Consider the following 15,678-nt stretch of genomic DNA (forward strand, 5'->3'; position numbering starts at 1 on the left):
AAGGAGCCATGGACAAACAGTGGCGAAATGACAGTCTCTTCAACAAATGGTGCTGGCAAAACAGGACAGCTACATGTAGGAGAATGAAACTGGACCATTGTCTAACCCCATACACAAAAGTAAATTCAAAATGTATCAAAGAACTGAATGTAAGTCATGAAGCCATAAAACTCTTAGAAAAAAACATAGGCAAAAAGCTTTTAGACATAAACATGAGTGACCTGTTCTTGAACATGTCTCCCTGGGCAAGGAAAACAACAGCAAAAATGAACAAGTGAGACTATATTAAGCTGAAAAGCTTCTATACAGCAAAAGACACCATCAATAGAACAAAAAGGAACCCTACAGTATGGGAGAATATATTTGAAAATGACAGATCTGATAAAGGCTTGACATCCAGAATATATAAAGAGCTCACATGCCTCAAAAAACAAAAAACAAATAATCCAATTAAAAAATTGGTAGAGGAACTGAACAGACAGCTCTCCAAAAAAGAAATACAGATGGTCAACAGACACATGAAAAGATGCTCCACATCGCTAATTATCAGAAAAATACAAATTAAAACTACAATGAGGTATCACCTTACACCAGTAAGGATGTCTGCCATCCAAAAGACAAACAACAACAAATGTTGGCGAGGCTGTGGAGAAAGGGGAACCCTCCTACACTGCTGGTGGGAATGTAAATTAGTTCAACCATTGTGGAAAGCAGTATGGAGGTTCACCAAAATTCTCAAAACAGACTTACCATTTGACCCAGGAATTCCACTACTAGGAATTTACCCTAAGAATGCAGCAATCAAGTTTGAGAAAGACAGATGCACCCCTATGTTTATTGCAGCACTACTTACAATAGCCAAGAATTGGAAGCAACCTGAATGTCTGTCAATAGATGAATGGATAAAGAAGATGTGGTACATATACACAATGGAATACTACTCAGCCATAAGAAGAGGGCAAATCCTACCATTTGCAGCAACATGGATGGAGCTGGAGGGTACTATGCTCATCGAAATAAGCCAAGTAGAGAAAGAGAAATACCAAATGATTTCACTCATCTGTGGAGTATAAGAACTAAGGAAAAACTGAAGGAACAAAACAGCAGCAGAATCACAGAACCCAAGAATGGATTAACAGGTACCAAAGGGAAAGGGACTGGGGAGGATGGGTGGGTAGGGAGGGATAAGGGGGCGAAAAAAAGGGAGGGATTTAAGATTAGCATGCATGGGGTGGGGAGAAAGGGAAGGGCTGTACAATACAGAGAAGACAAGTAGTGGTTCTACAACATTTTGCTATGCTGATGTACAGGGGTTTATAGGGGGGACCTGGTATAGGGGAGAGCCTAGTAAACATAATATTCATCAAGTAAGTGTAGATTAATGATATCAACAACAACAAAAAATAGCAGTTCCTGTGTGGTGACCTCCAATGAGTTCTACACCATGGTATTAAGGGCATATCAATGTGAGGGCAAAGGGTCTGTTTGTGTTTATACAGAGGATCAAAGCCTAATTTGGCTATCCAGAAAATGAACTAAGATACGATATGAAGAAGAACTTCCAACATCAGCACTCTCTGGAAGAGTCATACCAGAAGATGATCATCAAAAAACCTCAACAAAGATCCAGGCGATGCTGCAGTTGTAGCTGCATCCTTCCCACCGGTTCCTGGACTTGGCCTTGCAATGAAGAAGGAGATATCTAAGCTGGCCTGTGCTTTCATTAAAGCAACAAATTTGACTGGATCTATACTGTTGGAACTCAACCAAGAATTAGGAGAAGTGCAAGTTGTAGCGCTCCAAAATCTTATGACTACAGACTATCTACTGTTAAAAGAACATATGGGAGGTGAACAGTTCCCAGGAATGGGTTGTTTTAATTTGTCTGATTTCTCTCACACTGTTCAAGTACATTTGGACAATATCCATCATATCATAGACAAATTTTTATAAATGCCTGGGATGCCTAACTGGTTTTCTTGGCTTCACTGGAGATGGCTGGTAATTATAGATCTGCTTTGGTTATGTAACTGTATTCCTATTATGTTAATGTGTGTGTGCAATTTAATTAGTAGTTAAAACCTATACATGCTTAAGTTACTCTACAAGAAGATATGTCAAAGAAATAATCAATCCTCCCATGTTTTCTTCCGTCTGCTACCTCTATAGCTTTTCTTCTCCTTCCTAATTACAACCCTTAAATAGAATTCGTGCCTCATATCGAATTTACCGAGTATCATAATTCCTCCCGGTGGTAAAGATACCTCAAGACAAATGCTGGGCATAGAAGCCACAGGGCATAAATCTGCAAAGAAGTAAAAAGGTAACCTTTTCAAACAATATGGCTTCTCTCTCACTTACCAACTTTACATCTCCCTGTATGGCCCCGGAAGATGACTGGTTAGCCAGAGACGGGTAAGATTCCTCAAGGGAGGAACAACCTAAGACAGGCACAGTCGCAGGGGGGCCATCAGGTGAGAAATTGGGGATCAACAGTGGTGAGGCTTAGAACCTCACCCCCCCTGCTTTGAGAGAAATCTTCTGCATCCATGGATGTTTTAATGTCCTTGTCTAGCTTGGATTAACACATAGTCTACAGGCACACACCTGATCATATACAATTGCTCTCTTACAACACTAAACTATGTTTTCTACCTTTATCTTGCATCTACCTACCACTTCAGCATTTTATTAAAAAATAATAATAATAATAATAAAGGGAGAAATGTGGGATCCACATATAAATCAAGTATAAAAATCAAACAAATATTCATATTTGACCTGATTGTTTATAGTTCATAATGCGTGATCAAAACTGCAAGTTTCTGTGATGACTGCCCTTGTACTGTTCACCATGTAATAACTTATTCACTATGTAAGAATTTGTTCACCATGTAAGAACTTGTTTGTTATGCTTCAGAAGATTGGAGACTGACGAGAATTAGGCTTGAGATGGATTAATGATTGTGCATTGAGCATTGACTACCCTATACAGAATTTTATTGTTGTTAACAACCATTTGATCAATAAATATGAGAGATGCCCTCTCAAAAAAAAAAGTAATTTGGAAAATGCTAAAGAGAAGCTGCTGAGAAGGTCTGTTTTGGGGAGTAAAGATGATATGCCTCATTAGGAGGAGATTGGTGGGCAATGAAAATGAGCCTAAGGAAGACTTAGTGTTTATGGTCAGGCATCAAACTCATCTTGGTCTCTCCTGTTTTGTTTCCTAAACTAAAGCTACATCTAGTCAGTTTCAGTCCCTTTGCATTGCTGTGGGGATTGCTGATATACTGGAACCCATGGAAAAGATTGTATACTCAATACTGAGTAGAATGGTAGGTTTAATGTATTTTTTAGGTATTATATTTATCCAAGGTTTGGCTGTAGAGGTATCTTGTATTTTAAAAATATTTAGAGCCTTATAAGACTAATATCAAGTAAATGTATTTTTAGTAACTTTTAAATAAAGCATTTTTGTCATCCTAAAAAAAAACCAACCAACCAAAAAAAAAAAACAGAAAACTTCATTGATAAATGTCTGTGTTCTGACTGTCCACTGACTGGCCATCTCTCCCAATTCTTTCCCTCACTTCATATCTCTCTATTCCTTGAGACACAACAACAGTGAAATTAGTAGGCAAATTAATAATCTACAATGGCCTCTAAGGCTTCAAGTGAAGGGAAGATGCACATGTTTCTTACTATAAATGAAAATCTAGAAATGCCTAAGCTTAGTGAGAAAAACATGTCAAAAGCTGAGACATGGAAAAGTAAGCCTCTTGCACTAAGCAGTTAGCCAGGTTGTGAACACAAAGGAAATAAAAGTGCTTGAAGGAAATAAAAAGTGTTCCTCCAGAGAACACAAGAATGATAAGAAAGTAAAACAGCCTTACTGCTGATACAGAAAAGTTTTAGTGGTCTGGATAGAAGATCAAATCAGCCACAACATTCCCTTAAGCCAAAGCCTAATGTTAGAGCAAGGCCCTAAGTCACTTCAATTCTATGAAGGCTAAGAGAGGTTAAGAAGGCTGCAGAAGAAAAGTATGAAGCTAGCAGAGGCTGGTTCATGAGGTTTAAGGAAAGAAGCCATGTCTGTAACATCAAAGTGCAGGTGAAGCAGCAAGTGCTGACTTAGAAGCTGCAGCAAGTTATCCAGATCTAGCTAAGATAGTTAATAAAGGTGGGTACATGGAACAACTGATTTTCAATGCAGATGAAATAGCCTTCTACTGGAAAAAGATGTCATCTAGGGCTTTTATAGCTAGAGAGGAGAAGTCAATGCCTGGCTACAAAGCTTCAATGGACAGGCTGACTCTCTTGTTAAGTCACCAGCTGCATTTAGCCCCTAAGAGGAAGTCAAGGCTCATTTACTATTCTGCAAGTCCTAAAGCCCTTAAGGATTATGCTAAATCTACTCTGCCTGTGCTCTATAAATGCAACAGCCAAACCTGGATGACAGCACATCTGTTTACAACATGGTTTACTGAATAGTTTAAGACCACTGTTGAGACGTATCATTCAGAAAAAAGATTCCTTTCAAAATATAACTGCTCACTGACAATGCACCTGGTCACCCAGAACTCTGACAGAGATGTACAATGAGATTAACATTGTTTTCATGCCTGCTAACACAGAATCCATTCTGTAGCCTATGGATCAAGGAGTAATTTCTACTTTCAAGTCTTATTATTGAAGAAATATATTTCATAAGTCTATAGCTACCACAGATAGTGATTCTTCTGAGAGATATGGGCAAAGGAAACTGAACACCTGCTGGAAAGGATTCACCATACTAGATGTCATTAAGAACATTGGTGATTGTCTTGCCAATGGGTTTCAGCCCCAGGCAAGTTCACTATGGATTCAGTGTGACCAAAGATATTGACAGCAAAATGTTCTTGGGGTGAAAGGGTTACACCAACTTTATTTCCAGGTGGTAGGTCAGTCACTAGAATCCCGTTCACTCAGAGTGAGTCTGCATGAAGCAAGGTGGTCTCTGCCTCTGGGCCCCTCTTTCTGCACAGCCATCCTCCAAGCCTCTCTGCACAGTTGTTCTGCACAGCCATCCTCTGGGCCTCTCTGCACAGTTGTCCTGCACAGCTGTCCTCTGGGCCTCTGTCCTCGGTGCTGCCACCAGTCCAGCCTCTGTTCTGCTCTCTTGCAGCCTTGCAGCCCTGCCACCATATCATATCCAGAGCACTGGGTGGAGCTCTTTTATAGAGTCTACAGCCATGTATTGCCCACTGGTGTGCAGTGAGCTAGTCAACCAGGGCCAGGTAAGAATCCTTGCCACAGGAACTCTCATTTTATCCACAGTGATTCATGAGAAGAGGACACAATATCAACACAAACAGGGGTTTGGAAGAAGTGGATTCCAACCATCATGGATGACTGTGAGGGATCCAAGACTTCAGTGCAGGAAGCAACTGCACATGTGGTGGAAACAGCCAAAACCTGAAGACATGACTGAACTGTTGCAATCTCTTGATAAAACTTTAACAGCTGAGGAGTTGCTTCTTATGAAAGAGCGAAGAAAGTGGTTTCTTGAGATGGAATCTACTCCTGGCAAAGATGCTATGAAGATTGTTCAAATAACAGCAAAGGATATGGAATATTACATAAACTCAGTTGATGAAGCAGTGGCAGGGTTTGAGAGGACTGACTCCAATTTTGAAAGAAGTTCTACTGTAGATAAAATGCTATCAAACAGCATCGTATACTACAGAGAAATCATTTATAGAGGGAAGAGTCAATTGATGTGACAGACTTTATTGTTGTCTTGTTTTAAGAAGTTACCTCAGGCACCTCAACCTTCAGCAACCACCACCCTGATCAGTCAGCTGCCATTAACAAGGAGGCAAGACCCTCCACCAGCAAAAAGATTAGGACTTGCTGAAAGCTGAGATGATGGTTAGCACTTTTTAAAACTATAAAGCATTTTAAATTAAGGTATGTACATTTTTTAGACGTTATGCTATTGCACACAATAGGCTACAGTATAAACATTACTTTATATGCACTACAAAATTTTAATTCATTTGACTTCCTTTACTGTGATATTCACTTTCTTGTGGTGGTCCCGAATTAAGCCCAGAATATCTCTGAGGTATGCCTGTATATCAAAAGTTCCTAGATATAAAACCAATCCCACTCTATACCTAGCGTTTGACTATAGCTATAGTGGTCACATTCTTGTTGTGGTCCATACATAAGACACTTATTAGTAGAGACTTACCTTATAAGAAAGTATGAAAAACTCTCTCATTGTCACTCGGTCTCTGTCACATTGTACAGCCAAGTTCCAAGCTGAAAGTTTACATGAAATAATGTAAATATGAAAATCTACTATTTAATCTGTACCATTATAATCCCTACTACCTACATCTTTCATACTGATATACTAATGGATTTTTCAGGGCTTGGAAAAGGTAACTTTTAGGTTTTTAGAGAAATTTTTTCAAGGTAAATTTGGAGACTTCTATCATTTCCAATCTTCAATTCTAGGCCAATGACCAATGGAGTTAGTGCTAAATTTTTTTAATAAAGATTGGGGACATGCAATAAATTTTTAGTTGGCAGACATCCACCTAAAAAATGAGGCTCACTAAGCAGCTGACCAACTAGAATTGGTGAAAGGAATTTAAAATTCAGCAAAGAACAGGGGTACACAAGAATAAAGGGTTGAAGGAAACTACTGCTAAAATTCACATTTTCCGTAAAGCATTGGAAGACTTCATTAGGCAACATTCAGCATGATCTCCACCTTAGAAAATCAAATTAAGATTCTGTACAAGAAATACTGGGAAATAACTTTTCAAACTTTCAAAAGATCACTCATTAAACCTATAGTTCACATGTTTGTTATTTTCCATTATTTGCATACATTTCTTAAAAGCTAGAATGCTGTATTTTATCACTTTTCTCCTAGATTAGAGCCCCAGTAAACCCTATGAAGAAGAAAAAGGTCCATGTAGGACCAGTCTACTTTGTGGCATTGCTGCTTAACTGCTCTTGCTTCCTTATCACTATAGTAATTGTGTCTACAATTTTTAAATAAAACCTACATGAAGTAAATTATACAACTCATAACTGTACAGCTTGATGAATTTTCACAAAGTGAATATATCCATGAAACCAATCCAGATCAAGAAAGATCTTGGTCATTACCAGAAACTCAGAAGCAACCCCACTAACACTCTTCAGTCCAACTTCAAGCAGAACCACTATCCTGAGTTCTAACATCATAAATTAGCTTTGCCTATTTTTTTTACTATATATAAATGGAATAATGCCATATGTACTCATTATCTGGTTTCTTTTGCTCAACACTTTGTGAGATTTCATCTACTCTTTGTTGCATGTATTTTATTTTTGATGAATTATATTTGGAGATAAATTGGGCATTCTAGACCAATTTTCAGAGCATAACCTTGGGGATCTGAGTTATAATTCATCATTTTATCTTAGACTCATTTCTGTAGAAAAGGAAGAAAACTAGTATTTACTGAGCACTATATTTCAGGTACATAAACTGCTTCGTTTAAAACACTTAAAATCCCTATGAAGTAATATATGTGTTGCTGCTGTGTAAGTAATGAAACTGAGATTAAGCAAGTTATTCCTGTACCCATAGCTACACATGAAAGAGCCAGAATTTGAACCACACATGTCTGATTCTACCACCCCACAATGTTTCCCAGAGTAACAGAATTTTCTTTTACCTATTTTTCGAAACCAGTGAGCTTCATTAATCTTTGCGTCTGAAGCCCAGGCTTCTCCATCAAAAATCTGAGTAAGATTCGGGAGTGCTACATCAAACAGGAAAATTTGATATTGAGGTCTGTCACTTTATATTCTAGCAAAGTTGTTAAATCTGCATTAAATACAGTCGAACAAATGACGGACCCCACAGAAATACAAAGAATTATTAGAGAATACTACAAAAAACTATGCTAACAAGGTGGAAAACCTAGAAGAAATGGACAACTTCCTAGAAAAATACAACCTTCCAAGACTGACCAAGGAAGAAACAGAAAATCTAAACAGACCAATTACCAGCAAAGAAATTGAGTTTGAATTTAGAAAGTTTTTTTTGTGTGTGTGCATGGGTGCATACCAAAAGTAATCAAAATGACAAAAATGCACTACCAAGCTCCAAGAAGCTCTTAGCTTAAATTTGGGGGTACAAACATGTCTTTGGAGAGGTTTATAATTTTAATTAGAGCAATCATTCTCCAGCTGAGGTAGAAAGATGATTTAAGTGTAAGGAATTATAGAACAGGAAGAGTCATTTCATTAAAAAGACTGAAATGGAGATTGAGAATTGGAAGAGTATCGATCGTTCAGCATATTATTTACTGAACTCCCACAGGAAGCAGTACAGAACCAGAACATGTGTCATCATCAGAAAGCATTTATTACATATCCAATGATTTTATCTTAGACTCATTCTTATCATTAGACAGAGAGATAAGACTGTCAACCAGCTAAGTTTTTCTCCTCTGAAAAGTTTTTCTCTTTTAAACCACTTTGCTACATTTCATACCTTGTTGACAGGTATTTGAGATATAAAACTGAACTACTGCAATAAATGGAAGAGTTTCTAAGATAGGGATTTTTTTCACGTGTTTTGGACATAGGAGATTGGTACATGGGTAGCAGAAATGGGAAGATCTGATAGGCAAAAGGGACACTATGTAAGAAAGCATAAAGGTGGAAACAGGAATGCTATGTACCTATCAGGTTAGTTAGCCTGAATAAAGTGGACAGGGAATAATTATAAGTAGCTAGGGGAGATGATACATGCTTGGGTAGACAGATGGACAGATCAAAAATAACAGAGTAAACAATCTGAGTTTGATTCAGAGGACATGAAAATTAGCAGGGTTCATAACATCTTTATTTGTCTTCACCTTTTTTCACCTGTTCTATTCTAGGTTAGGACTAAGAGGCAATAAGAAAGGAAGAAAATGTCTTTAAAAGAGAAATTGGAATAAAAACAGAGCTGAAATCACATTTGGAGATGAATGTTAGCAATGACAAACTTTTAGCAATGAGCTAAAATGTTAGCAATGAGCAAATCCACTTATGAATAAAGAAACCAAGGTAGATGAATGAGGCAAATGTTAATAAAAACATGAAGCTTAACTCAAATATGAAGTTTGAGTCAATATGCTCAATGTTCTTGGAGAATTTAATAGAGGATAGAGAAAAGATGAAAGACTGAAAATAATCAAGGAGATACTTACCTATATTCAAGCAAGTCAAAAGTCTACCCATTTCTTTCTTTCTAAAAAAAAATAATAAAAGAGTATTGTCCTATAGTTCCAAAACTTCACTATAAAAAAAAGTATCAAAAAGAGACTCTATTTGTGCCTGAGAGACATGCCAAGGCCCCAACCCATCATTTCAACACTGTTTTTCCCCACTATAGGATACTGTTCCTCATCCCCCCTTCCCTTATAGTTCTTCACTCTTCCCCATCTATACCTACTTTCAGCAAAAGATTTCACTGGCTGGTAAGGCTTTACATTATAGGGTCATAGAATTTGAGAACAGAGAGTGATTTCTGTGTTTTTCAAGCTTTTTATTTGAAGAGGGTGATTGGAACCCTTGTTTCAAATAAAATTTTACAGAACTCTAATATGCAAGAAAAGATAAAACTGTAGCTGCTTTCGTTGAACCAGTGGTGGGTGGAGCCTAGAGCTTCACCTTCCTGCAAGTCCCTGAGACAGTGCCACAGAATTTCCAAGGTTCTGAGGTATATAGTTTAAAAACCATGTATTCAATCCAGACCCTTCATTTTACAGATGAAGAAACAGATCTGGAAATGGGGGATGATTTGTCCAAGGTCATGCAATTAATGACAATGTCAAGACTACTACCCAGGTTTCTTGACCCTTTGTCAAGCTCCTTTAAGGGGTACATAATTTTAACAGAGAAGTGCATCCCATTCTGCTTAAAAAAGGGAATGTATATGGAAGTACTGGCAAACTCAACTAAGAAAGTTTACAGGAAGTAGGGTAGAGCATACTATAAGACTGGCCTTTATCAGGAGGGTATCCAGTATTATATAATAAAGATGGCTTCAGAAAAAGTAGCAGCTTTCTCAGGGATAAATATTAGAAGTCTGGTTTACATAAAATAACTTTTTACAGTAAATTTTATTAACTTGAATTTCAGCTGAGCTAAAGTTGACTTCTTTACTATCTAATTCAGTGACTACATAAAGTAATCTAAGAAGGGTCCATCAATGCAAATAAACAGTATAAATGGAAACAGAGGACATGGAAATGGATGTACAGTCTATTTAAGAAACTAGCTGCTTTAAAAAATTTTAGCACACAGTTGTTAATACTTAGGTGGATACTACTAATTGAAAACCATGGGATTTTATGGGGAAGACAGTGTAGCACAGAGAAGGCAAATAGTGACTCTGTGGCATCTTACTACACTGATGGACAGTGACTGCAATGCGGTATCAGGGGGAACTCAATAATATGGTTGAATGCACTACCACATTGTTTTTCATGTGAAACCTTCATGAGAGTGTATATCAATACCTTAATAAAAAAAAAGAAAACAATGGGATTTTTTAGGAAAGGAAATTTTAGAAATTATCCAGTCCAGCTTTTTTTATTTAACAGATGAAAATAAAGCTTAGAGAAGTTAAATAAGCTGTTATTGCCTAAGGTAAACCAGAAATTAATGAAACAGCTGAAATTAGAACTCAGTCCTTGTCTCCTCCATTGAATTAGGCCTTTTTTTTACAAGTTAGTCTACTCTATTTGTTAAATCAGGACCTGATCCCTGCCTGAAAACACTGCTAGCAGATGTTCTTTATTTTACTTGAAAACTTTATAATAAAGGTATATTTTTAAAATAGTCTATAATTTAAGTTTATCATTAATTTAAACAAGATCTCTTTCTTTTTCTCAATCTCCAAACTGGTTTAAATGAGTGGGGTTTGAGTGTATGCCACAATTACATGGAATATGAAGCACTTTGTAAATCCAGCACTAAAGTTCTTGTAAAGAACTGATATTCAGTCACTGAAATAAATTAAGTGGCCATTATATGTCAGATACTGTCCTGGCTTCCAGAGAGACAAAGATAAATACAAACAGTCCTAGCCCTCAGGGAGCTCTTATAATCAAGTAGTTAACAAGGTTTAATCTTTGAGTTTCCTTTTTATTTTTTAACTTTTTACTGTGGCAAATTTCAACAATGTTTCTATGTGAACAAATGAATGAATCTCCATGTACCATCAACATCTTTAATAATCATTAATTCACCATCAATCCAGATGGGGAACTGAAATTCATCTGATTAGTGGCAGAACCAGGATATGAACCCAGGAAGATTGGCCCCAGAGCCTATAAATGATCTTACCTACTATATTATACACCTTTCAACACAAAGTTTACACTGAAAGTTATAACTTTTCTAATGGTGGATACATAATTTCTGCTGAAATAACTTACTTGTTTTCAGATTCTGGCATTTGAGAAACTTTTGCAACAGCAAGACGAAAGAAACACCTATATGATAAAATAACAGAAAAAATGACACTTAGGAAAAAACATGTGAAAGAAATATATATCGAGTTAACTTTGACTACCCCCTGAGTCAGAAGTGAGAAAAAAGAGGGTAAGAAAGAGAATACTTTCATTTTATTTAGAGACCTTGTATTGTTTTAAAGGTTACAATGAAACCATTACAATTTTGGAAGAATAATTTAATAATGGAAAAACAAAAGTGTTGCTTATGACAAATTCTTAAATAGTTCCAAAGTTTGTGTCATTGCCACAAATCACCTGATAGATAGAACATAAGGCACAGTGTACAAATCTTTATGTTTTTATTTCTATAATAGAACCTGGAACTGGCCTTGGGTTCCACATAAACTAGGATAACGGTTCTTTGAAGGGATATGAAAACATAATGATAAATCAACAAAATAGTGTAGCTTATAACTAAACCCTAAAAAACTTTAGAAAATACTATCTATACTGAATAATTTTAGGTACTTTTCTAACTAAAGGCATGTAAGTATCTCAAAATTCCTTCTGATACTTTCATGTCTGTGACTCCATTTCCCTTCAGAAGTGTGGCCTCAAGTGCAGCTGACAAACAGGAGAGCCTTCTGGTTTCTAATCACTGCCACTGGCATGTTCTCAGTTGCATCACCAGGAGTTATCAGGTATTAAACTCATTCTGCTCTGCCTCACTATTATATGTAAAACTTTCCTTTTGATGAATCATTTCCATCATAGAAAAAGAAAAAGGGGACAATCAGGCTCAACTGATGGCTATTTTTACATTAAGCAAACCTATCAAATCTCCAGTGCTGTTTTTCACAGAAATAGACAAAAAATCTTAAAATTCATATGGAACCACAAAATACCCCAAAGAATCAGAACAATCTTGTGAAAGAATAAAGCTGGAGGCAAAGAAGAAATACAGATGGCGAACAGGTACATGAAAATATGCTCCACACTGCTAACCATCAGGGATAAGCAAATTAGAGCCACACTGAGATATCATCTCACACCAGGATGACCACAGGATGGCCACTATCCGAAAGACAAGAAATGACAAATGCTGGAGAGGATGTGGAAAAATAAGAACCCTCCTACACTGTTGGTGGAAATGTAAATTAGTGGAGCCACTGTGGAAAGCAATATGGAAGTTCCTCATAAAACTAAAAATAGGAATATCATTTGACCCAGTAATTCCACTCCTTGGAATTTATCTGAAGAAAACAAAATCCCTGATTTGAAAAGATATATACACCTCTATGTTTATTACTACACTATTTGTAATAGCCAGGATTAGCAAGCAACATAAGTATACCATCAATAGATGAATGGATAAAGAAGAGGTAGCACATATATACAATGGAATATTATTTAGCCATAAAAAGAAAATAAATCCTCCCATTTACAACAACATGGATGGATCTAGAGGGTATTATTACTCTGCTGAGTGAAATAAGCCAAGTAGAGACAAATACTATACGATTTCACTTATTTGTGGAGTATAAAAATAAAACAAAACAGAAGGAACAAAATAGCAGTAGACTCATAGACACTGAGAAGTGACTAGTGGTTACCAAGTGGGAGAGGTTGGGGTGCAGGGGGGTAAGGGGAATACAGTGAAGGGGATCAAGTGGAACAATAATTCACAATCACACACAGGGATGATAGTACAGCATGGGGATCACAGTGATTCTGTAACATCTTTCTGCATTAATAGATAGTAACTGCACTAGTTACCAGCTCCAAGTAACTACAACTCTGTTGTATACTTGAAACCAACATAAGATTGTATATTGAAATACTAAGATTGAAGAAAGATGATGGCGTGAAAGGTGAGACAGAGGTTTCTGCCTAAAACCACAAATAATATGAAAATATAATTAATACAACTAATCCTGAAAGAGCAACAGGAAAGAGGGCTCTGCCAGACTACATACAATTAGGGAAAAGAATAAACCTCATGGAACAGGGTGACATACCAAACCACGGTCCAGAGGGCCCCAAGCCCTTCCCCAAGCCCAGCTCACAGGTGGGAAGAAGAGAAACAGAGCAGGAAGGGCGTGGAGGCCTGGGACTGCTGAACACCTAGCTCTAGAGATCTGCTCTGGAAGCACGAATCGACATTACACAGTGCTTTTGTGATTACGGGGGTTGGAAAGCTAAGACAGGCAGAATACATGGACAGACTGAGATTATAGCTGCTTGTGGAAAAAAGGGGTCCATATACAGCTGCTCTTGGACAAAAGAAAGGTGCACAGTCTGAGATTTCCTAACAGCAAGAGGGCTGCTAAAGGGGCAAGGATTGTACAGAGCTTACTGCTCAGGAGAAAGGATGGGTACACAAAATTGTCCATGTGAACTCTGCCAGCAGGTTGGGAATGTTCACAGTCTCCAGGTGCTCCAGCCCCCTGGCTGGCTACGCAGCTCCAAGGTCCCCCCTCCATGATATGCACCTGGTTGCACCTTCCTCCCTGGCAGCCCACATCTGGCTTGCAAACTGGTAAATCCTGACATGGCGTTAGGCCAGCCAGAGGGAAACCCTGCCTACAGCAACTACAAATGGAAACTATAGAGGCTAATACCTGGGTGCTCAGCCCACCGGTTCTGGCAGTGGAAACAGGCATAGCAGTCGGAAAGCAGGAAACAGTTCTTTCCTCCCCACAGGCACCAAACAAGGCTCCCCTGTGATGCCCAACATTGCTCCATGGGCTGAGCAGCTCCAAAGAGTAGAGCTTTTGGGCACTAGAGGGTGCCAGATACAAATATGAAACATCAAAGGAATCTGGTTCAAAGCAAAATTATAAATACACCAGAGAAAAAGTCAAATGAAATCAACCTCATGAATCTTCCTGAAAGAAATTTCAAAATAAAAATCATAAACATGCTCAAGGAGGTACAGGCAAATATTCAAGAACTCAGGAATGAATTCAGGTCAGAGATCCACTAATTATGGAACACAGTATCAGAAATGAAACATACAATGAAAGGTCTTAAAAGCAGATTAGACACAGTGGAGGAGACAATAAATGAAATAGAAAATAGAGAAGAGGAATACAAAGAAGCTGAGGCACACAGAGAAAAAATTACCTCTAAGAATGAAAGAATATTGAGAGAATTGTGAGACCAATCTAAGTGGAACAATATTTGTATTATAGGGGTACCAGAGAAAGAGAGGAAAAAAGGATAGAAAATGTCTTTGAGGAGGTAATTTCTGAAAACTTCCCCAATCTGGGGAAGGAGATAGTCTATCAGGCCATGGAGGTACAAAGATCTCCCAACACAAGGCACCAAGGAAGACAACACCAAAAAATACAGTAATTAAAATGGCAAAGTTCAAAGATAAGGACAGACTACTAACAGCAGCCAGAGAGAGAAATAAGATCACATACAAAGGAAAGCCCATTAGGCTACCATCACACTTCTCAGCAGAAATCTTAGAGGCCAGAAGGGAGTGACATTATGTATTTAATGCAATGAAGCAGAAAGGCCTCGAACCAAGATTACTTTATCCAGCAAGATTATCATTCAAATTTGAAAAAGGGACTAAACAATTTCTAGATAAGCAAAAGCTGAGACAATCTGCCTCCCACAAACCATTGGTACAGTGCATTTTGGAGGGACTGCTATAGATGGAACTGTTCCAAAGGTTTAATAGCTGTCACCAGAGGAAATAAAACCACAGTAAAGAAAGTAGAACAGCTAATTACCAAACAAATGCAAAATTAAATCAACTACCCTCAAAGTCAATTGAGGGATAGACAAATAGTACAGAATATGATACCTAATATATAAAGACAGTAGGAAGAAGAAAAAGGAGGAGAAAAAAAGAACCTTTAGATTGTGTTAGTAACAGCATACTAAGTGAGTTAAGTTAGACTCTTATATAGTAAGGAAGTTACCCTTGAGCCTTTGGTAACCGTGAATCTAAAGCCTGCAATGGCAATAAGTACATACCTATCGATAATCACCCTATATGTAAATGGACTGAATGTACCAATCAAAAGACACAGAGTCACTGAATGGATAAAAAAACAAAACCAATTTCAAAACTGGAAAGCTACATGTAACAGAATGAAACTGGATCACTGTGTAATCCCACACACAAAAGTAAATTCGAAATGGATCAAAGACCTGAATG

The 15,678-nt window shown here is 37.6% G+C and overlaps 1 protein-coding gene across 1 annotated transcript in view; it reads right to left on the reverse strand.

The window, feature by feature from the left end:
• The window catches only part of TEX11 (testis expressed 11), a 391,628-nt gene that overhangs the window by 98,112 nt on the left and 277,838 nt on the right, over positions 1–15,678 (reverse strand). Inside the window, exons 20-23 of the mRNA XM_073227602.1 lie at positions 11,484–11,540; positions 9,249–9,289; positions 7,722–7,808; positions 6,236–6,306 (exon numbers count right to left, since the gene is read on the reverse strand). Of these exons, the coding sequence (XP_073083703.1) occupies positions 6,236–6,306; positions 7,722–7,808; positions 9,249–9,289; positions 11,484–11,540 (256 nt within the window). The remainder of the gene's footprint in view (positions 1–6,235; positions 6,307–7,721; positions 7,809–9,248; positions 9,290–11,483; positions 11,541–15,678) is intronic.

Source organism: Manis javanica, chromosome X (assembly GCF_040802235.1).
Source record: "Manis javanica isolate MJ-LG chromosome X, MJ_LKY, whole genome shotgun sequence".
In the NCBI taxonomy this organism is placed as follows: Eukaryota; Metazoa; Chordata; class Mammalia; order Pholidota; family Manidae; genus Manis; species Manis javanica.